This window comes from Calypte anna, chromosome 7, assembly GCF_003957555.1.
Source record: "Calypte anna isolate BGI_N300 chromosome 7, bCalAnn1_v1.p, whole genome shotgun sequence".
Taxonomy (NCBI): domain Eukaryota; kingdom Metazoa; phylum Chordata; class Aves; order Apodiformes; family Trochilidae; genus Calypte; species Calypte anna.
In genome coordinates, this window is record NC_044253.1 from 31,865,466 (window position 1) to 31,887,942 (window position 22,477).

At 42.1% G+C, this 22,477-nt stretch overlaps 2 protein-coding genes across 8 annotated transcripts in view; both read left to right on the plus strand.

Moving 5' to 3' along the window:
• Positions 1-1,811: 1,811 nt before the first annotated feature.
• On the plus strand, positions 1,812-18,275 carry ACADL (acyl-CoA dehydrogenase long chain). Its single transcript, XM_030454105.1, is given in 14 exon segments — positions 1,812-2,074; positions 3,662-3,823; positions 6,060-6,197; positions 6,636-6,800; positions 7,761-7,826; positions 9,117-9,213; positions 9,216-9,299; positions 10,001-10,059; positions 10,061-10,100; positions 11,297-11,410; positions 13,188-13,196; positions 13,461-13,579; positions 15,870-15,956; positions 17,664-18,275. Coding segments are annotated over 14 exon segments (1,308 nt in total). The 5' UTR covers positions 1,812-2,000; the 3' UTR covers positions 17,758-18,275.
• Positions 18,276-19,158: 883 nt separating this feature from the next.
• KANSL1L (KAT8 regulatory NSL complex subunit 1 like) overlaps positions 19,159-22,477 on the plus strand; it is a 68,108-nt gene continuing 64,789 nt past the window's right edge. For 4 of the 7 annotated variants that reach the window (XR_003987744.1, XM_030454163.1, XM_030454166.1 and 1 more), the window contains exon 1: positions 19,159-19,381. Coding sequence is in view for 3 of the 7 variants with exons in the window: in XM_030454163.1 (XP_030310023.1) it covers positions 19,196-19,381 (186 nt within the window). In the remaining 4 variants the exon portion in view is untranslated. Of the gene's footprint in view, positions 19,386-22,477 lie in introns of all 7 variants that reach the window. The other 3 variants (XM_030454170.1, XM_030454171.1, XM_030454168.1) reach the window with 3 other exon arrangements.

Here is a 22,477-nt window from a genome sequence, read left to right on the forward strand (position 1 = left end):
ATCCCTCTCCTGAGCCACCCATAGTAATAATAAATAATAAGTCATACTAACAAAACAAAACAAAACAATTGTTCTTAATGTCCAATTTTTTATAACCACCCTTCTTCCCCAAAAAACTCGGTATGAAAAATGTCAATCTGCTCGCCACTGTCTGAGGCATTTCCTGATCCCTGGCACTGATACTTGAAAGCTGGACAAAGTTTGTTTTTCTGTGGCTTAGGATGTACCATCTCTCAGCTCCCTTATCACTTTACCCTGTGCGTGGGTGATGGGCTACATCCTGCCAGATCTTGATGCAACAAAGCTGCCAAGACTGTAAACTGGGTGACAGGGAATTCCCAGGAATGTGGATATCCCTGTCAGCCTCTTGCCTTCTAAGACAAGACCAAGGTGCTAGGATCCCTACAACAGCCCAAGAAGGGCACTCCTCAGGAGGGACCTCACAGGCATGCCCAAATCTTACCTATGGACACCCAGACTCAGTAATTGCCACTGAACTCTCTTTTGCTTCTTTCCTCTCACCTGTCTCTGCACGGTTCCCTCCTGCCTACTCTGATACAATATGGAATCAGACTCCCAAATTAAAAAATAATACAAGTTTTCAGGCGGCAACCAGTTTTGTAGGGCAGGTGCTGTATGTACAGACAGCTCCCCGCAATGCCAGCCGGTGTGCCACGCTGAGCATGCACCCTCCGAGGGGCAAGGAGCCTTTCAGGCTGATCCATCCCGTAGGAATAGTTATTCCTGCACTGCCATCTTCTGGCTTATGGTGTAGAAACATAGCTGAAAATGGGACTGATCAAGGCAAGTTTGTTTTGCTTTGTTTTAATCTATTTAGAACATTACAATAGATCATGCACAATGCAGCTCCCAGTAGATTATTAGTTTATAATGAAAATATTTCGAAAAATACCTTCTGGGCTGGTCTTCTTTGCGTTTTGAGCTACTACAATCTTGATTTTCATCTTTTGTTTAATTTCTCAACAAACCTCAGGGCTAAACCCCTCACTTTTTGCTTATAGTTTTTGTGTTGTCCGGTGACTCTGGTGGACAACACCTGAAGGTCCTAGAACACCATGTGGAGAGTAAGGAAAGCCTCTCAAATCCCACCGATGGGCACTGTGTATCATTTTAACCCAGCCCTCATCACAATGACATCAGTTTTTTCGGTTTCTATTTCAGGGTTTTATTGGTACAGGAAGCTGACAGGACCTGCTTTCTCAGTGGAAGATACCCATTTACAAGCTCATTTTTTTTCCCCAATTCCCCAAATCGACACTCAGGTGTCAGATTCTGAGGAGAGTCAGGACGAGCAGGACGACCTGGATGGAAGAACACTGGCCGACCCGGGGAGGGGCAGCAAGGGCCCGTCCTGCCGCCTGAAGGGGCCCGGAGGAGCCGAGGGGAGCTGACCTTCAGCCCCTCGCCGAGGCTGGGGACACCAGGCCCCTGAAAAGCTTTCCTGCTAACCCGGGGAAGGGTGACAGCCCTGGCCCGGAGGGGACGGCCCCGCTGCCTTCCCTGGGAGAGAGGGAAGAAGAGAGGAAGGGAGGGCGCCACGGCGCAGGCTTTCGTCGTGGCGGCCACCGCATTCTCCGCGGGTGCGCCCGAGTCGCCTCTGTTCCCAGTCCCCTTTGTAACCGGATTTCAAAGCTACGTTAGAACAAGAATAACAATGCGGATGTTTCATAATAATCCTGTTGCCAACCCAGGTTTACGAGGAGGGATTTACAACCGCAGGTAGGAGGAAGTAGGGATGACAACCACAGTCGCCTGTTGCGATAGAGGTTTGGGGAAGCAGAAACCTTCCCCCTTGCCAGAGGAGGGAGGAGAAGCGGAGCAGCGCTGACGGAAAGGAGAAGCTGCCAGGAAACGCTCCGAGAAGATAGCGATAACAACAAGAACATCACTTAGACGCCTTCAACGCGCAAGGCGCTGCCGTGACCGCCCCCTTGAACCCCGCTGGTGCCCCGCCCTCCGCCCTCACCCCGCTGCTCAAAATGGCGCTGCGGCTGTTCCGCTGCCGTGGGTTGTTGCGGGCTGTCGGTTCCCGGTCTTCCTCTGCCCAGGCCAGGTGAGCGGGGCTGGCGTTGGACGGTACTAGGGGGATGGGAGGGTTGTGGGCGCCAGTGGAGAGCCGGGTGTGAGCCCCTGGGCTGCGGTCTGAGCCCAGCCGGCCTCGCAGAGTCCCCCCGGCCCGGCACCGTGACGGGGCCGACCTTTGCTCCACATCCCCTCCACGCCCGGTGACACCGAGTCCCGTGGTGGTAGCAGGTGATGGGCCGGTGATGTCCTTGGTGGGTCACCCGCGGGCCCTTGGCAGCCGGGGCCTTGGGCTGGGAGGGAGGGAAGGAAGGGGCTTTGGGGGACCCTCCGGTTCTGTCCCTTGGGGTGGGGTTGGGGTTAGGGAGCAGCCGCAGTTAAACAGAAAATTGTTCTTAAATATTGTTCAGGATCATCTTATCTTAAAATACAGGGTGGAGTTTCTGAGAGAGTCACTGTGTGCCTAGAATGTGAAGCCTAGGTTTGAGAGTACAAAATACTGCCAAGCGCGTTGCCCATTTCTTCCTGGTATTAATAGAAGTAAATAAGTCTTTGTTTCAGGGGTGTTTAATCCTTTGTGTGAGGAAGAGTGCGAGTAACTTCGTGTGGCAGTAAATAAAACCCATCATTTTAATGGGGTAAAGAAGTGTAGGCTCAGCGGAGCTCTGTGGGACTAAGAACAATGACTGCTGAGAAACTGAGGGAAGATGAACATATAGTTTGGGGAAGGAAGAGTAAATGGCTTTTTCCATTTAATATAGCTCAGCTCTGTATTTATATTTCCTGTTGTTTTGTGGCAATAAAATAAAAGCAAATTGAAGAACTCAACATACAAGGAAGTGCATTTTCATTTCACCCCTAAGGTACTGTGTCATCTCTGACATTTGAACCCCCTACAGAAGCTCTAAATCATCTCTTGTTATTCTCTGTTTATATTTCTCTTGTGTAGCTTCAACTCTTGATGCTTACTACTGTCTCAGGTTTTCTTTTCTGTAAAAAAAGTTGCACATATTTTTATCAGTTTCTAGAGGATTAGCCTTCACATACAACAAAATCACTTGAGAGCTAGGAAGGAAGAGCATTATTTTCAAGTTTAGAACTGTGCAATTATATGTGAGATTGCAGAATATTATACAGCCCTTTAATGCAAGTCAGTGTTGTTGTTTGCTTTTATTTTGAGTGTGTGAACTTTCAGTATAACGGATTTGTAATTTTGGAGCTTCAGTGGGTGTGTACAGAACAAACAAAACCCACTTGTTTGAAAAGTTAACACCTAATTTTAAATTGAACTGAATTATGTTTTGGAAGTAGCATGTCACAGGGGAAGGCAGTGATGGCTTTTGCATCTTGAATGAACTTTATCCTGTTATCTATGTGTGTAGGTATTATTTGTGTTAGTTTATTTGAAGCATTAAGGACAAACCACTCTTGCTTTGCCTGCTTTCACAGCCCAGTGAAGTGCAGTGTGTGTTGTGTTTTTATACTTATCATGGGTGTCCTTTGGACCGACCATTTTGCTAGACTTGGGATGTGAACAACACCACACATGTTTCTTTTAAAAGTGTTTTGTAAATGGTTTTGCCTGTGTCCTAATAGATGCTTTCACGTGTATTTTTAGTCCTCTGCAAACTGAACATCATGGCACAAAGCGCCCAGAACCATCTTTTGCTAAAAGTTTGATGGACATAGGTACCCGGAGGATCTTCTCATCAGATCATGATATCTTCAGGGAGAGTGCCAGGAAGTTCTTCCAGGAGGAAGTGCTACCTTTTCATGCAGAGTAAGATAACCCATAAATGTTCTCGTTTTTTCCTAAATAATGTGCCTTTTTCATCAAAAAATGCTTTTTGGAGTGCTACTCTTAATGAACAGGTCATTTGTTTTAATTTGCAATATCACTTCAAATTTACTCAATTCAAACAACCTAGCCTATGGAAGTCATATATGGAAAGAAAAATAAATTAATTGCACATAATCAAAATTCACTTCGTTCTTTGAGCTTCAATGTAGGCAATCTGGCATCATCATCTTAAGCCAGAGATAAGCAGACAGATGCAGTTTGCAGACTTGCAGCGGAAGTTTCCCTGCCTTTAGGTATTAACTCTGACACTAGTGTTTTGGGGATAAAGTTATGGGGACAGTTCAGTTTCCATGCTCTCATCCAACAATGGACTGATGTTGTGTCTAGGTTACATTGCTGTAGATTTTGTAAATACAATACCTCTAGGGTGGTGAACTGGATTATGTATTACCAAGAAATTGCTCAAAGTATCATTGTTTAATTTTTTTTTTTCCTGTGGAAATGTGTTGTCTTCAGCACAGAGTGGATATGTTGTACTTCAAATAAACTAGAGCTGGAAGGTGTGTTTCGTCCTTATTTTAGCTATACCCAGTGACATTATAGCTGGGGAAAGAAAATAAATTAACTTAGAACATGTTTTTGAAAACAAAGTGTTAAGCTGCAGTAGTGTCTTAATTTTTACTTGAAAAATATTTTAGTGAAAACACTGGGGGACAGTGAAGAGCTTTTTGTTAAACCATGCTGTGGGATGAGTTGCCTGGCGCAGCTCACAGTGTGTATCCGCAAACAGTTGAGATGACACAATTGAGTGGGTGGGGCAGAAATCAATGGCAGGAGACAACTGAAACAGCTTCCATCAGAGTTGGTGCCTACTGTGTTTTGGTTTTCTCCTCAACCCAAGACCTCAAAGTAGCATGCTTTTCCACTGCTCAGTCAAACACTGTCCATAGACCCACATGTTTTCCCTCATCTTTGAGTAATTTCTAGTGCAGGTTTGTGAACAGGTTCTTCCTCAGCTTCAGGTTGCTGAAGGTCCTGTGTGCTGGCTTGCTGACACAAAGATTTCCTAGGGAAACTGGAACAAGTTGGGCTTGTGTTCTTGCATCAGTTCAGTGACCTATGAACCAGTCTGTTCTCATACCTTCCAAGTAAATAAGGAGGTTCAGGCACAGTATAATAATCAGCTGGACTGGTATAAACAAACGTGGCATTAGTGAGTGTAGCTGTGGATTATTGTGAGGCTGGAGAAGCTTTGGTGGGTGAAGCAGAGACAGGAATGGCCCTGCAAGGAGGAGGTGAATAGCAAAGATCACTGGAGAGATTTATTTCAGATTTCCATTGTGGGAGCAAAAGCTGAGAATGAGCTTAAGTAGGTAAGGGGGATAAAATGCTATGGTATAGCTCTGCTGCACAGAGGTGTCAGAGAAATGTCTCCGAAATCTGTCTACCATAGAATTTTAAAATTGTGGCTTACAAATAAGATACATTAATAGAAAAAAGGCTTTGTTAATGGCCATCCAGCTTCCTATTGAGTTGCTAAACTCAGTAGAGGCACTGTTTTTCCAAGAATAAGTGATTCCTGTGGTGCTAAAGTTTTGCAGACTGTCAGCAGATATACCTCAACTAGCTATTTACAGACTTAAAACCACCAGAGAGCAGTAATTTGCTAAGGCACAGTACTGATGTGCAGTAGGTGCACAGGCACCAGGTTTTGTACAGAAGTGACTAATATGTTAGTGCTTTGTTCTTACAAAGCATTTCTTATTGGCAGAGCTGGAATCTTTCACAAAAGACACTTTTGTATTACACTTTTGTACATGGGGAAAATGTGTTTACAGGCAGATAAAGACCTTGTGATTACCCAGATGGCTGTGGCTAAATCTCCTAAATACCAGTCTGATACTTGGACCAGTAGGCAGCACTGCATTTCATAACAAGTCTTAAGTGTCAGGTTACATATTGGAGCAGGAATTCAAACTTGTTATACAGTTGGTACACCTGTGATGTCAGTGGCACCTGTGGACTTGAAAAATTAAAAAAAAAAAATATAATTGAGCCACTTCTTAGCTGTGAAATTTAGTTGCTACCCTACATGTTGGTCAGACCACAAGTCTTTTCCTATGCAATGAAACCTGGCTCTGGGTGTTGTAGTGTGAAGCAGTGCCCATAACAGTGAGGGATTTAATGCCTGACTGTTTTTGTGTTTGTTTTGCAGATGGGAGAAGGAAGGCCAGGTGAGCAGGGAGCTCTGGCAAAAGGCTGGACAACAGGGTTTGCTGGGTGTTGCTATCTCTGAAAAACATGGAGGCATCGGAGCAGATATTCTCTCTTCAGCTGTGGTCTGGGAGGAGCAGTAAGTACTAGACACTTCAGGAAGAATTTCAGTGATATTTCAAGAGACTGTATCTTATTAAGATGTGGGATATGTTTGCTTACAAAAAATGGTGTTACCTTTCTCACGAAAAGGATAGTTTAGACATATGTAAATGGTTCCTGTTTTAAGTATTCTAGGTGGTTGTTCAAATAACAAATGTCATCCACCATTGTTTGGACTTTGACTGGGGGAAGCATTAAATTAGTGCAGTAGGTTGTACTCTCATTTGGCTGTGAACATCAGATCTTTAAATAATGGTATACAAGTGCCAAAAGCTCAGATTATGTTGGCTATTTCTGTGGTGGGACTTTTTTTGATGCTAGGTCTGTTTTAACTGTATAAAGGTCAATGTTTAAATAATGTTTAAGTGTTTGTAGTACTTCTGTTTGAAATTTTATTCTTTCCCCTCTCCCAAAGGATGTATGTTAACTGTACTGGCCCAGGATTCAGCCTTCATTCAGATATAGTCATGCCCTACATTGCAAACTATGGCTCTGAAGAGCAGGTTAAACGTTTTATCCCTGAAATGATTGCAGGCAACTGCATTGGAGCTATTGCCATGACAGAACCTGGGGCTGGCAGGTAAGTTAAAACAATGGTTTTAAATCAGTAGACAGCACTTAGTAATGTTCTCTGTGGAAAAAATTTTGACCCTCCTGGTTATATGGTCATCTTAGTGACTAGACAGTATCCTAGGTTAGGTAGTACCACAAGAACAACTGTTACTTTTTAGGTTCCTTTATTACAGCTTTGTCATTCCAAGATACTTGCTCAGAATAATTTTCAGTATCATCCTGTTGTGGGCAGGTGCACATTGTATTTGTTTTTATGGTCTGGGCTTATAGTTACTAACTTGGTTGTCACATGAACATAATTTTAATGTAAAATGTCAGGAGAAAACCACATACCTCAATAGAGAGGGCTTGACTTTACTATTAGCTGTTGTTGTGGAGCAGAATACCTTACTTTCTTTCCTCTGAATCCTTTCGAACAGAGAAATATCCCTTCTTGTCCATCCTTACTGAAGGCAGACAGCACATGTTTGCGGCAGGCACAGCTCATCTGGCTGGTTTCTTAAACAGAAAGGGACAGGTGAAGAGCAAAGCCTGTTGATGTCGTGCTACTGCAGATGGTAGACGTCGTTCAGTGGCTTTTTTACAGAGCTTCCTCATCAGAGTTGAGCCTGCTTAGAGGATGTGGATTTTGTCTGCTGTTTGTCATCTTAAGGCATGTTGACATAAGGGGATGCTGACCCACTGGTGTCAGTGCTTGTGTTAAAACACCTTCCACAAGCAGATGGGTTAAAATGGAATCTCATGCTCTTGTACAATTGTGTAGATTTCTCATCCCTTGCTGCAGCATGCTTGTGGGTTCTGTTATGCTCTTGGCCTTTTCACCATGTTTCATTATCCTGGTATGCATTTTTACTCAGCCTGTGTCTGGCTAGTATAAGATTATTTTATTTTACATAGGGTACAGATCAAGATAGAAATTGCAGTTTCTGCAATGGTTTCCTGAGGAACCTTTTGAATTTCTTTTTAGTGACTTGCAGGGAGTGCGAACATTCGCGAAAAAGGATGGAAGTGACTGGATTCTAATGGGAGTAAGGTAAGTGAACAGACATGTGTAACACTCACAGGCTTTGGGAACTGAATGGATTTAGACAGTGATGGTTGTGCACCACTGTTAGTGGTCTCCCCCTAGTCCTTCAGGTTTGGGGTTTGTGTTGTTTTGGGGGGTTTTTTGTGGATATGTTGTGGGTTCCTTTCCAGTTACTTTTTTTTATAAAACTTAAAGTATTTTTACTGCTTTGCAATTTATTGACTAGTTTATGAAGAGCTTGAGATGGTTCTTTTGTATTTTTCAAAAAACCCTACCACAGGCCTCTTTACCCTTAAACTGGCAAGAAAAGGGAAACTTAAAGCCCTTTGTAGTACAAGCAGGACTGGGGCTGGTTTTCAGTCTTGAATTTGGACAGAAAAACATTATATATACAGAGCCCACTGTGAATCTTCTGTGTCCTGAGTAAAAAATCATGTTGCCACAATGCAACCTGTGGAATCTTTATTTGAGAGCCTGCTGGTTATATTATGAGAAAAAAACAGCTGTATCAGGTGTTGTGTGTTGTCCAACTGTTGCAAAGCATTAACCTCCTCTTTCATTGCAGTTATAAAACAAGAAGGCAAAAATAGTGTTGAAATGAAAGTGTCAGTTCAACAGCTTCATTTTATTTGTTTTGGTTTTGGTTTTTATTTTGAGATCTGAAATGTCTTAATTTTCTCTTCCTCCTTCCTTTGTACTCCTGATGGTAACATGGAACTGGTAGAGATTTTTGGCCTTAGCAGGATTTTAGATGGTGAGGATGTGTGCAAGGGAAGTATCGTGCATAAGAGGTTGTCAAAGGGTGGCTTGCTCATGCTGCATGGCTAAAGCCAAGCAGGACAGAGCAGCTCATGTTCTTTTGCTGGAATGGTAAGGTGCATTACTTGGCAGGTTCATGAATTATTCTGCAGGATTAGGTAAGCACCTGTTAAAAGAAAGCCATTGAATGACGTTTTGAGTGGTGGCTAATTCAATTTCTATCCGGAAAACCTACGTGGTCTTCAAGTTCAGTGTCGCGCCGCGTTGAGTAACTATACTTTCTTTCATCAGTGGACAGACAAAAGACACAGATCTGTGCCATTATTAACAAAACACTTCTGGCCCATGTTATTACTTCTCAAAATAATACCTAGATTAAATAGACTTTTTTCCAAAGATCTTATGTCAGAAAGCTTAAATTCTGTTATGGGTATTAAACCTTGCATTTCAGTTCTGTGAAAGTGTTGAATTTTTTCTTTCTGCTGCTTGATGATCTCTTTTAATATTGGTCTACCTACTTTGTGGCCTTATTTTGAGTTGGATTTTTTCACAGGTGTTCATCACTAATGGTTGGATGAGTGATGTAGTGATTGTGGTTGCAGTGACAAACCGGGAGGCCAAATCCCCCTGCTCATGGGATCAGCCTCTTTTCTGGTGGAAAATGGAACAAAAGGTTTCATCAAAGACGCAAACTGAACAAAAATTGGCTTGAAAGCTCAAGTGAGTTCGTACAACCACTTAATAATAACTTAGAGAAGTCTAAACACCACTTAAATGCCGTAGCATTAGCTAAATAAATGGAAAATTATACTGGTGCTCAGTTTACTAGCTCTTAGGCTTTAGACATAATTTAATCAATATCTGTGCACAGGATGTATGCTAGGTTTGCCTGTGAAAGTTTGAAGCATGTGATATGCAGGAGAGGCTGACAAGCTGGATTGTGGCACTATGAAGAAGGTGGGAAGGACAGGATCTAAATGGTGTCTGTAGCTGCCTAACAGGCTGTAGAGATGGTGGAACCAGATCTTTTTAGAGGAGTACAGTGAAAGGGAGACTGATAAGGGGTCACAAATGACATTAAGGAAAATTCTAAGTAAGGTTATTCAGAAAAATTCTCATAAAAATGATCAGATACTGGAACAGGGACCAAACAGGTCATGGAAACTCTGTCTTTGGAGCTTTGGAAAAACATAAATTGGACTAAGCCCTCAGCTGCTTGCTTTACTGGACCTGCTTTGAGTAGAGATGAACTAGATGAACTCCGAGGACCTTTCCACCTAAATGAGTCTAAGATACCAGTTAAATGTATACAGTAGCCAAAAAAAAAAAAGGGGGGGAGGAAGGGGATGACAACAGAAGAAGTAGAATGAAGATTTGAAGAATGTCAGTTCAATAAACTTGATGCATTTAAAAATCTCCAGGACACAGCAGAGCTGTTTTTTGAAGATGTGCGGTTGCCAGCTAGTGCCTTGCTTGGAAAGAGACAAAGGCTTCTATTATCTGATGGCAGAGCTCCCACAGGTAAGAGGAACATGAGTGTTTGCTGTCTGTAGGAAGAATATGGAGAATTTTTCTCATGGCAAGAATCTGCCCTTAGTCTTGAAGATTATATATCATGTGGAGGCACCTTGGGCTCAGAATCAGGACATCAGAATCACAGTGTAGCCAACATTGTGTTGATAAAAATGAAGAACATGGGTCCTAGTTCTAAAAGTGCAATTATTTTGGCACTGGTAAGTGTTGATACCCCACCAGCTCAAAGCCAGGTCTTCTTAATCAACAACCCAGCTACTGAAGAACTTGAGCTTAAGGTAGTATATTTAAAAGAACATACCTTCTAACAAGGAATTACGGTGCTTAATAAATTAAACAGCTTGGAGGTCTCGGATGCATCTGAAACATTTTCTTTAAAGAAAACGAGCAAGCACTGCTGTTCCAAATCTTTGACTAGTAGAAGCATACTAAGGATGTAAGGAACTCTGTCCATATAGCAAAATAAAGAAATTGCTTATTTATTACAATACCTTGATAGTGGTTTACAAAGTTTTGGAATTATTTGGGAAGACAAAGAGACAATGTGCATTTTCAGAATGTGGCTGTGCTTCATCAAAATTGACTGTGTTTGCATCATCTGATAGGGATCATGTGTATTTAATTTTACACTGAGTAAAGCCAAAACCTGATCAAAGAATCTTTTAAAGAATCTCTGCTTTAAAGAAATAGAGGCACTGAACAGGTTCAACATGATGCATCTGATGATTTTAGTAGTGCTAGAAGTAATTGTACATAGTTTCTGGTTTTCAGCATTTTATGAAGGAAAAAGCAGACAGGTTTCTTAATAGATTTTGTTTTTCTGGAAGTGTCTTAAAAAATTAAATGCAGTTGTTTTAACTGAGCAGTGGAAGCCAGTAATTGAAATACAATTCAGTGTGAATTTTTCAGTCAGTATTGGATCCTGTGGTTGATTTGTAGGTATCATTTGAGTCATTGTTGTGATAGAACATTAACCCTGAAACCACTTACAAGTGAGCTTTAGACAGGGAGTCGTTTGTCCCACTCATTAATTTCAGTAATGCAGAGAGCCTGGCTTGATACTTAGTGTGACTTCTGCCCCCTTCCTTAATGAACAGCACTGAACATCTGTGTCCCAGTTGTGCATCTGATGCAGAGAAATGTAGGACTAATTCAACCAGATTACATAATTTGTGTTTTAAAAGGAAAGACTCCTGATTGCTGACATGGCTCTTGCCAGCTGTGAGTTCATGTTTGAAGAAACAAGGAATTATGTGAAGCAAAGAAAAGCTTTTGGGAAGACCATTTCACACTTACAGGTGAGTTTGAACTGAAAGCTTATGGCTGTGGGTGAAGAAGTGAGCAATGACAATCACTGGGCATAAGTTGGGCTTTGGGGTGTTGTTTGCCTCTGTGCCCATTTTTTTAAAAACAAAAATAACAAAACCACCACAAAACCTTCAAGAATGTATTTTTACCATTGTTAGATACCTCCCAATGGTCTGCTTTTGAAGTGAAATATCCAGGCAGAAATTATACTGGCTTTTTGCTGGCGGAGGAAAAAAATTACCATGTTGCTCTTAGGCTTGCACTTTACTGTCCGAGACCCTGATCACAGGATCTGTTACACCTGCATGTAGTTCTCTATCTGCCTGGGATCTTACAGAGTGCAAAAAAGCTTGGTGCGTGTGCAGGTACTGTGTTCTTCACAGAAAAATAAGCTTTGATGTTGATAGGGGCTCCCAGGCAATGACCTTGCTACCTGAGTGCTGCAGAGGTGTTTGTGTTCAGCTTTATGGGTGTTGTAATGAAATTTCCTCAGCAAGCAGCCAGCTGGGTGTCTAGGTGACTGTGTGTAGAAGTGTTGGTCATTCTCTGTGAGGATACCTCACTCCTGATAGTGGTAGTTAATTTTATTTTGAGATGTTTATAGCTGCACTCTTTTTGCACAGATGTATCATGGCAATACTGCGGAAAGCAACAATTTTCCTGAAAACCACATTAACTGTTAGGGCTGAGCCAGACCTAGCTCCTGCATGTTTGATTTATAGGATAAAAGTGACTCATCGGTTACAGGAGTTTTGTCTCCGGTTTTTCTATATACTTAGGAAATAACTAGAAAAAATACACCCATTTTGAAATCTTGAGCTTGCCTTTCTTCCTTTTTCAAAATTAAATCTTTATTTGTAAATAGCAGCAGAATTGGGCAGAAGTAGGCTGGAAGAAAATTATGGTCTTTATCAGTTTCTAAAGTTAACATTTAGAAATCCTAAATCCAGATGCAATTTAGTTATATGCAGTGTGCAGCTTTAACAAAAGAAATAGTTGTTTACCTTTTTCATGTAGGTAAGGGATCTTTCCTAATTGTAGTAGTTCACTATGCAGGGACTGCCAAAATATTTTTTTTAGCCTAACCCACTGCCAGCCACCAGGTGGCCAGTGAGCTTCACTGAGGATATTATTTTTGCCAAAGTTATCCATTCTTGCATACCTTTTCAGTTTCTTTTTTATTGCTGAGTAACTAGAACGTGGATATAATACAGCTCTGCTTTGCCCAACTCATTTAGTCAGTCACAAACAAAGTACAAACACAGTACAGTGTTTGAAATAAAATATTTTCTTTATAGTAACAGTAGACTGGTAGGTTATAGTTACTGTCAAGAGAACATAGAATCGGTTTGGTCACACAATTTTCTAACTGATATCAGGAAATAAAGTAAATAAATAAATTCTCTCTAGCTGGTGTTTTTATCCACTCCATTCCAGAATTACAAGATGGTCAAGTGCTTGCCTGGTCTGATTTTATGTAACCATAGTGATGGATTTTACCTCTTATCTAGAAACTTTTCTACTGGTGGAAAACTTTCAAATAGTCTAAAATTTCCTTTGATTTTGCTTGTCTCCTTTAATATCATTTAAACTTTGAAGAACTGAGTACTTGGAAAAATGCATCCAATCTATGGTAGAACATTACTGGTAATTGGGGAAATTGGTGGCTCTACAGAGTGAAAGGACATTCCCCACAAGAGGGAGCTGAGAGTGACAAAGTGCCCCAGTGACTCTTACTCTGTGCTCTCTAGGAATTTATATTTTCAGTCTGTTCAGGTTTTTCTCTTAGAGTAATGTTTTGAGTTGGTATGAGAAGTAAAAGGCAGTAAATTTTTGTGATGAGATGGTTAAAGCCATAATTGCATGGAAATTAAGTTGTCTTCTGGTACAGAACTGAAGTTGTTTGAAATGGTGATTTCTAACAGAAATGCTCCTAGAAACTTCTCAGTTCTCTGCTTCAAATATCACTTAAAACTGTACTACTTCTGCTCTTTCTCCTTCTGCCTCACCTGTCCACTTCCAAAATAAAGACAGTAACAGCACAAGCTGGCAGAAATGAAAACACAGATTTGTGTGGGCCGAGCTTTTATGGACAACTGTTTGCAGCTGCATGCAGATAAACGCCTGGACTCTGCCACAGCCTCTATGGCCAAGTATTGGTATGTGCCTAAAGCTATTTTAAAGTGTTACTTGTATGATCTTGACAGGAGTTTAATAACAAAAACAATGAACTGTTCAGCTCTAATGAAAAGATAAAAATTGATTAGTAGTGACATTGCTGGCTTCTAACAGAGACCTTTTAATGTTACGATGTAATTAACAAAAATCTTAGTTAAGGTGAAAACCAGTGTTGGTGAAGTGGATAAGTTTCAAAGTAATATGCTTTTAAAATAGGGTTCCATTAATAACAAGATCAGAACTCAGCTTTTGCTTCAAGTAAAAGTGAGTACTTCATTGGTATTTAGACAAATATTTGTGTTTTAATGTAGCAAATTGTTGTTGTGTGTGTTTGGTTTTGTTTTTATGGTTTTGTGTTTTTTGTTGTTTTTAATGGAGAGGTATCTGTTTTATATTGTGGGTTTGTTTTGTTTTGTGGTTTGTTTATTTAAACATGTAGATTTACCTGAAGCTCATGGTACTTTTTTAGTTAATGTTATGTAGCAATAGCTGTTTGGCCCAGTCTGTTCTTGAAGCTATCTGGTTTTGGAAAGAAATAGTTGGCTACAGCTACTGTTGTAACTGAGACTAAACAGTGCTTGCCTTTACTGGCCAGGAATCCTCCTCCTTCTGCCTGTACTTGGTGGTGTTATCTGTTCACTTGGGTTTTACCAGAGAGAGCCGGATGAGTGGAAGGATCTGAGATAGTGGCACATTAGTTTGTGTAGTTTTATTTTGCTTGCAAAGATGGGAGAAAAAACTCTGGCACATCAGACATAAACAATTCTTTTGAAGATACAGAGGTTTACAGATTCTATACTTATAAAAGTAAGTATAGAGGAAATGAGTAGCAAATACTAAGGGAATCCAGAGAGAATATTTGCAATGAAAAGAAGGATTTTGATAAAGTGCTATTGCTGGCACTGATTACCTACAAATACCAGGTACATAAGCAGGAGCATTCAGTTTCTAAGAGGAGGAAATAATTAGTGCCGGCTCAGATACAGACTTTCTTCCTCAATACATTTGTCCAAGTGAGGCATTTGAAACTCCCACCCTCATGTTAATGCCTTTCCCTAATGGAATCCCTGTGGCTCACTACCATAAAACTCTTATGTGATCTAGAAAATGTTTGACTGTAGAACTGTTTTCTTCCTTTCTGTTTCAGGAGACTATCTCCAGTTAATTTTCATTCAAACCTTTTTGCACAGTCAATGGCTTGAATTGAACTTTAAAGAATTTTAAAACTTAGATTGTGCCTATTCTGATATCTGATGAAAGGTCTGTAGGTTTGTTTTTTGGGTTTTTTTTTTTGTGGTGGTAGGTTGTATTATGTAGCTAAATTAATTAAAAAATATATTGAGGAAGAACAGTTGTGGTAGCTCACTGCTGCATATTTAAAGTTGGTATAATAAACTGTAAGGATTTAATTGGACAGGGCAGGGAGTTGGTTAGGAAAAAAGAGCTCTTAAATTATTCCATGATGATCAGTTGGCTTGAATTGTCATTTTCTTTACTTCTGTTGCCACTCTGAAAGTTGCATGTTTAGAAGGTGCCTCTCATATTTCAGTTTTAGCTTGAACTTGCAATGCAGTTAAAATTGTGTGGGTTCTTTCATGTAATTTTCAGGTGTTCATCAATTATGTAGCTTTCAAAAAACTGAGATACAGGACATCAACTGTAAATCATACATTGCCTGTCATATTCTAGAGGGAAGGTTCACAAAGCAAAATGCTACTAAAAATGTACATTTTAAGATCGTGAAATAATTCCGTATTTTGCTGTGGAGAATCCTGTTTAAGAATGACACTATTTGTTAGAACAGAAAACTGATTATTTGGAGGAAAATAAATTATGCTCAGGTGATGGTTTTATTCAAAGAGCATTCTGCTGTGTTACAAGTGGTGGTGGGGAAAGCCTATGATGCTGTTAATTTTTGACACAGCTGGGGAATTTGATAAGAAACGAGACTACATCAACCTGCTTTACAAAAGAAATCTCTTGGCCTGTGAAAAAGGTAAACAAGCTTGTCTCTTTTGAAAGCTTTCCCTCTCTAAAAATTCTTCTCTAATGAGAACAAATCTTGAATACTGTTCAATTTAATGTATTCATTTCTTTCCAGAAAGAAAAGGTGATTCGTAAGATCAAGTATTTTAATGGCCATCAGTTAACATGGGTTATAGAGAGTAAAACGTTTGGTTATATTTGTCTTGTGAACTTATTTGTATCTTTAGTAATGTGCCACAGCAAAACATCCTTCTAAAAAAACAATTTTATTTTTGACCATTTAAGGTGTTCTGATCTGCAAAACAGCATAGCAACTCAGTGTGTGCAACTGCATGGAGGATGGGGGTACATGTGGGAGTATCCAATTGCAAAGTAAGTGTAATATTTCAGACTTGAATGATAAAAGATTACCATCAAAGTAAAATAAGGCACTTCCTTTACGTATCTGTTGTTTTTGTGTTAATAGTGATTTACTGTTCCCTTTCCCACCATGTTTATTGAAGGTCAATCTGCTGTGCAGAGCTCTGCAGGAAGGCTTTGTTTTGATTCTCCAGATAATTCATAAGCTGTTAAGCAATTGTTACCACTTTCCACAGAACAGAACTTGCTTTTCTAGAAGAAAATGTTAATTGAAAAAGCAGAAAAGCAATGTAAAATTAAAATTAGGGAGCTTGTTTGTCTGTTCTGAAATTTCATGCATACATATGAAAGAAAACATTCATTCTAAATTCTTTGTAATAATACCAAATAGCAGTGTGCTTATTCAAGAGTATGACTGGCTTTTACACCTTTCTAAATGAAAAAAACCTAAGAATTATACATAGGGAGGAATTTGCTGTTTGCAATTTTTTGCGTACTTCATGAGTGCAGGGACATTTATGGAGCTCTTTATATTTCCTTATAGATTATCTGTAAAGATTTGTTTTAATTTGTGTACATGTAATTTGCCACATCAATAGAAGTAGATATTTTGGTGGTTTTGTCGATTGTTTGGTTTGTTGTTTTGTTTTTTTGGGTTAGTTTGCTTTTTGTTTAAAGAAGGGCTTAATCTCATAGTATAGAACTAGCAAAAACAGGACTGCTGTGCTTGTAGTATTTTAACTGAGTAGTTTAAAAATTCCAAATACATTAAGAGTATGGGGCATTGCTTTAAACTAAGTCCATCCTGCGTGTTTTTAATGAGTGTAACTTTAAGTGTTCTACACCCTATCTTACCAGATAGGAAAGCCAGCAAACCCCGTTGGGGGTGTCCTCAAACCCCTGCCTGCCTTTGTGTGCTGTAGTTGTCCCTACAGGGTTTTATTATCCCTGTGCTTCATCAACATGTTTCCAGAGAATGCTGCATTGCTTCTGGGCTGCTGCTGTCTATAGTGGAGCAGAATTAAGATGGAAAAGCATTCTGTCATTGTCCTGTGCATGTACTGGGGCCAGTTCCAGCATGAGGGTGGAAAAGGTTTGGCTGTGTGCAGCTTTTTGGCTGTTGGCCCAAGCGGAGATGGTGTCAGCAGAAGGCTGTAGCCAGCCAAGGTGAAACCAGTTGGCACTTTTCCTCCCCAAGGTGTTTGAGTCCCACCTCAAAGAGAGAACTGACTGCTCTGTGAGCAGTCTGTGATCCTCTTGACAGGATCAGACAGGCCAGGACATTAGAGGAAATTACCATGATAACTTCTCATTAGGCTCTGCAGGAGTTGTGTGTTCACAACAACCAGACACCTGTGTCCTGTGGGTTTGCAGGGTGGGTGGGTGAAGGGGGCTTTGGTGGTGAGTTAGTGCTGGGTTTACAGCACTTTAATGTAGTTATGTTTAAGTAGAGGTGGTAGTGGGGACTTTACAATGTAAGGAAAAACCCTTGGAAGAGAAACTGACCAAAGGCCTGGCTTGGCACAGGACCTTGGAAAGGGGAAATACTTTATGTAGGTGAAGCCTCTCTGAAAACATGAACTTGAAAAATGGGAGTTGCATACTGTGAAAAAAGGAATCTTCAAGGATAAAATTTGATATAGTTTTCTTCTATTTCTGTATCCATTCTAAGGAGTTGTGGGGGTCTTTTAAATGTTTCCTTTTTTTTTTTTCCCTCAGAGCTTTTGTGGATGCCCGTGTTCAGCCAATCTATGGTGGCACCAATGAAATAATGAAGGAGCTGATTGCTAGAGACATTGTCAGTGACAAGTAGGTCAGACGCTCACTATTTTGGAGAGTCTTCCAGAATCTTTTGTATTACTATATGGTATTAAATCAGGTATCAAACTAAGTAAAATCACTTTCAAGGAAGTGATGCTGTTCTAAAATGTTAGTCACAACAGTGGGCTTATATGCAGGATATCTAGTATTTAAATTAAGTTAAATATCTTTGGAAAACACAGTAGTTCTCTGGGTTCCAAAAGTTCCAGTAGTAAAAGACAATCTTAATGTCTGGAAGATCATGGGTGTTGAATCCAACCCTTGCTTTTCAGAACCAGGTCTCTTCTCCAGAGAAGCCACTTCCTTAACAAATAAAAGTTAAATGTTAATATAACTTAGAACTCGTATTTCCACTAGACAGATATCACTGTATCACTGAATTTTTTGCTATTACACACTTGCTGTGGGGGAAGGGAGCATAATGCTGACCTGAGTGTTTACATGTAACCCAGAATGCCTTATTTTAATTTTCTTCAAATAACTATAATAAAGCATTTCTATGCAGTCTCATGGTTGTCTGCATTACTACAAAGCCAGGGGAAAACGGGGATGCTTCCTCTCTGCCGGTGTTCAGCTCGGAGTTTTGAGGGGGAATTTCAAGGACGGGAAGGTGGTACTGGGGTGTTGGAAATAGTAGTGCTGGGATAAGCACTACTGTTTCCAAGTGCTTATCCACAGTAAAAATGCGATTTTTTTTTTTTTTTTCCGAGTTAGGCTTAAAAATTATGTTCCCTGAGGCTGTGTTGACAGGGAGCGGGTCCCCCCTCACAGCCCGGCCAGGCGCAGGGGACGCCTCTCCGCCCGCCTCCGCCCCGCCCCTCCCCTCCCGCCTTGCTGAGGTGCGCGCGCGGCAGGAGACCCGCCCCCGCGTCAGGCTCTGGTCCAATGGGAGGCGGCCGTCCCCTGGCCAAGTCCCGCCCCCGGGCGCGGCGGATTGGCCGAGCTCCTTCCCTCGGGGGAGCGGCCCCGCCTCCCTGCGCGAGGAGGCCCCGCCCCGCCCGCCGGCTGCGCTTTAGCGGGGCGCGGACTCCTCAACAGCGGCAGTTGGAGCCGCGCCGCGCGGCGCTGGCGTGCGGGCGGCGGTAGCGGCGCCGCTGCTGTGGAGAAGCCGGCGGGCGGAGGCAAGCGCGGGGCTTCGCGGGGCGGCCGGGGGCGGGCGGCGAGGCCGCGGCTGCGCGCCAGCGGGGAGCGCCGCACTGAGGCGCCGGGGTGGGGGGGTTGAGAAAAAACCGGGGCCGGGCGGCGGTTGACTCCCGCGGCGGGAGCGGCGGTGGCGGCGCCGCCGAGAGCTGGCGCGCATGTGCGAGGAGGAGACTGGGGTGGGGGCGGGGCGGGGGGGGTAACGGTCTGGGCGCGGGGCGGGGTCCGGGCCGAGCCTGGAGCTACCGGGCCGCGGTGCGGTGCTGACTGAGGGCCGCTCCGCCGCAGCCATGGGGCTTCTCGCGTTCTTCCCTCTCACCCCGTGTGAGCGCCCCGTTCTGCACGCCCGGCCCGGGAGTCTGTCCCCCGGCACGGGCCTGGCCTTGTCGCCTGCCCCGTGGGAGCTGGCGATGTGCGGGCGGCTTGCGCGGGGCAGCGGGGCCGGGGCATCGCTTGCTTCCCCGCAGCGCGGCGGAGTAGGTACAAAGCGTTCTGCTGCCGTGTTCTCTATGCTTTATATGTAATGCTTGGGTTAGTAGGTGGGGGGAAGGCTTTAGCCTGCGTCTTCGTGCGTGAGTTTTAATGCATTTTTTAAAATTCCTAAGTTTAAACTTCCTTTTGATGATTTCCTTAGATTAGATGTTAGGAGGAAATTCTTTACTGTGAGGGTGGTGAGACACTGGCACAGGCTGCCCAGGGAAGCTGTGGCTGCCCCATCCCTGGAAGCGTTCAAGGTTGGATGGGGTTTGGGGAAAGTTGGTATAGTGAGTTGCCCACCGCAGGGGGGTTGGATCTAGATGAACTTTAAGGACCCTTCCAACCCACAACCATTCTGTGATAATCAAGCTGAACGGATTGCCACGGATTCCTTTCCAGTCGAGTGACCCTGACCAAACTGACTTCCCAGGCTACAGGCCACTTAACACGTAAAACTTTACATGAAGTAGACAACAAAGCTGGACAGCAGCTCAGATCCAGGGGTGTCCTTCAACCTTGGAGATTTTCTGCGTGGTCTTGAGCAAGTCTTTTAATCATTATGCATCAGCGCCCGGGACGCAACATGCTGAAGCATTAAAATGTAAAATGTAGCAAGGACTGAGGTTCTTGATACTTCTCTGCACCGGGAAGCAAAGTAACCAATTAAAAAAAAAAAAAAAAAAGAAAAATCCAAAGTAAACCTGTTGGGGTTTTTTTTTGACTCAGGGTAGGTATCTCCTTTTTGTGCTTAATTTAATAAAAAAAAAATATAAAAATAAAAAAGGATGAGATCTTTATTTTAAAGATAAAGCATGGTTATAACGCTAGAAAGCTTGTCTGTGTGCCTTAGGACTCTCCTTCCTCATTGGTCCACATTGTGAAATCCTGTAAATGTTTTGAGGAGTTTAAATTCCAATTATCCTAGCATGTTAGGGCTGAGTGGGTCTTTTCTGAGGTCAGGTTTTATGGCCCTCTTTTCAAAAACTGAATTTAAAAAGGGTAACTAAAATGTTGATATGGACATTACAGTGGATGTAAATATGACTTTATTTTAGAGACATCTACAACTCAGAGGAGCATTTGTCATGTACCAGCATTTGTCATGTACTGGTACATTTGTCATGTACCAGTGTTTAAGTTTTTAACTTAAGTTTAAAAAATAATTCAGATGTTATGTTACAAATGCATATTATGGACTGCACAGGAATTAACTGATGACATGGTATAAACTTGGAAATAATATGTGATTCTCTGTTTAGAAGCCATTATGAACAAGGAGAACAACAACCCTGTTCAGAGATTTCAATGAGTCATGGAATTTATCATAAATGAATACAAATAAGTTCCACTTGAAGTTTGTCCTTTTTGATGTTTTTAATGATTGAAACTGTTTGGGTGGTCTGTCCCAAATTGAATTCTCTTACTGTTCAAAGAGAGATCCTTTTTAGCTAAGCAGTGTATTATGTTGTGTATTTGCTTTTTCAGAGAGGAGGAATTTGTGCTTATATTTTCCGGGTAGTGCAAAACCCCAGCATCTGCAGTTTTACCTGTGTGGTTCTGCCTGCACAGTGAGGGCTGTGCTGAAAGCTGAGACTCCCCGTGTAATCCTGTTTGGTTTTTTCTTTGGTTGTTTTTCTTCCAGTTAGTAGAACAAAATACTAAAATACTTAAATACTAAGTATATTAACTAAATACTAAAATACATGAGTAACTAGGCTGCTTTTGAACTGAAAACAAAAGCTGCCTACTGAGATGATTTCTTTCTTAAAGTCCTAAGTGTGTTAAATAGACCTCTTTCCTTTTTTCCTCATACTCCTAACCAGGACATACCCGGTGGGACCAATGTCTCTTTTGCAGTCGTTGCTGTAAAATGTTTTGTGCGAAAAATGCAGATTATGCTATTGAGCTGTTCTCTCCATTCTTAGAAATCATCCTGCTCCTGTAAATGTTGTGCAAGTGGGGTGAGGGAGGTAAAGCACACCCAAGCGGTACAAACACACCCGGCAAGGCTCGGGGAAGGTGTCCAAAGTCAGCTCCTGCGGGCTGGGCTCGGCGGGGGCACCAGTGCCGCAGCACCGCCCACCAGCCAGAGCACCGCTTTATTTTTGGCCAGCGATTAGCAGAAAGGCTGTCCGAGAGGAGCCAGGGATTATGGGGCAAACAACACAAAGCCTGTTGGAAACCAGGTTTTGTCAGTTGTGTTGCGGGCAGATCCAGCTTGCTCGTGTAGCTGCCGTCTCTTCTGCAGGTTTTCCCTAAGAGACCTTGAAACAGCTCTTGGCAGTTTGAAATACAGTATTTTTGAACACTCTTGCTGAGCTTCATTTTGGGTTTCTGCTGCCAGTGTCTTTGTTTTGCTTTTTGGAGTGTTTCTAGACAAGGAATAAACACTTACCTGAAACACTGTTAATCAGTATTGATTGGAGATGCTATTTGTAGCCCCCTGCATTTGTAAGAAAAAAACCCAACTAAACCCTAAATGGAAAAATTTCCTGATCTCCAGGAATTCCATTATTAACAAGGAAGTTTCAGGTGTTTGGAAAAGATGATTTACAAGTAGGGTTAGCTCGTACAGAGGAGCCTTACAAACCCTCAGGCAAACAAAGTTTTATTATCACTGTAAACAAAAAAATCACAAACAAAAAAGGCACTAAAAGACAAAGCAATCCTCCTCCCAAGCAAAAGTCCCCCCAAACATTGTCTGCAGTGTTGTGTAACAAACCCGATTGTGTTATGCAAGGGGGGGAAGAGTCAAAAAGTGAAAGAACTATAAACAAGACCTGGAAAGGGAATGCCACCCTGTGTGAAGGCAGGTTTGTGGTTGGGTTGGGTTGTGTTTAATAGCATGCTGCTAATTGCCAACCAAAGTGTCAGGATTTAGACAAATTCCGTTGAGGTAAGCCTGGTGGAGAAGGGCATAATGTGGAAATACTGAGTAAAAACTTAAAAATAAGCAGAGGGAATGGGGTAGAGGAGCAGGAGTCACTGTGGGATTGGGGACCTGTAAATGTGGGAGAAAGGAACAAGGTGTGGGTCAGGGGAGTGCTTGGGTCTGTGGTAATCTGCAAACCCCAGCTGTGTCCTCCTGGGTAACT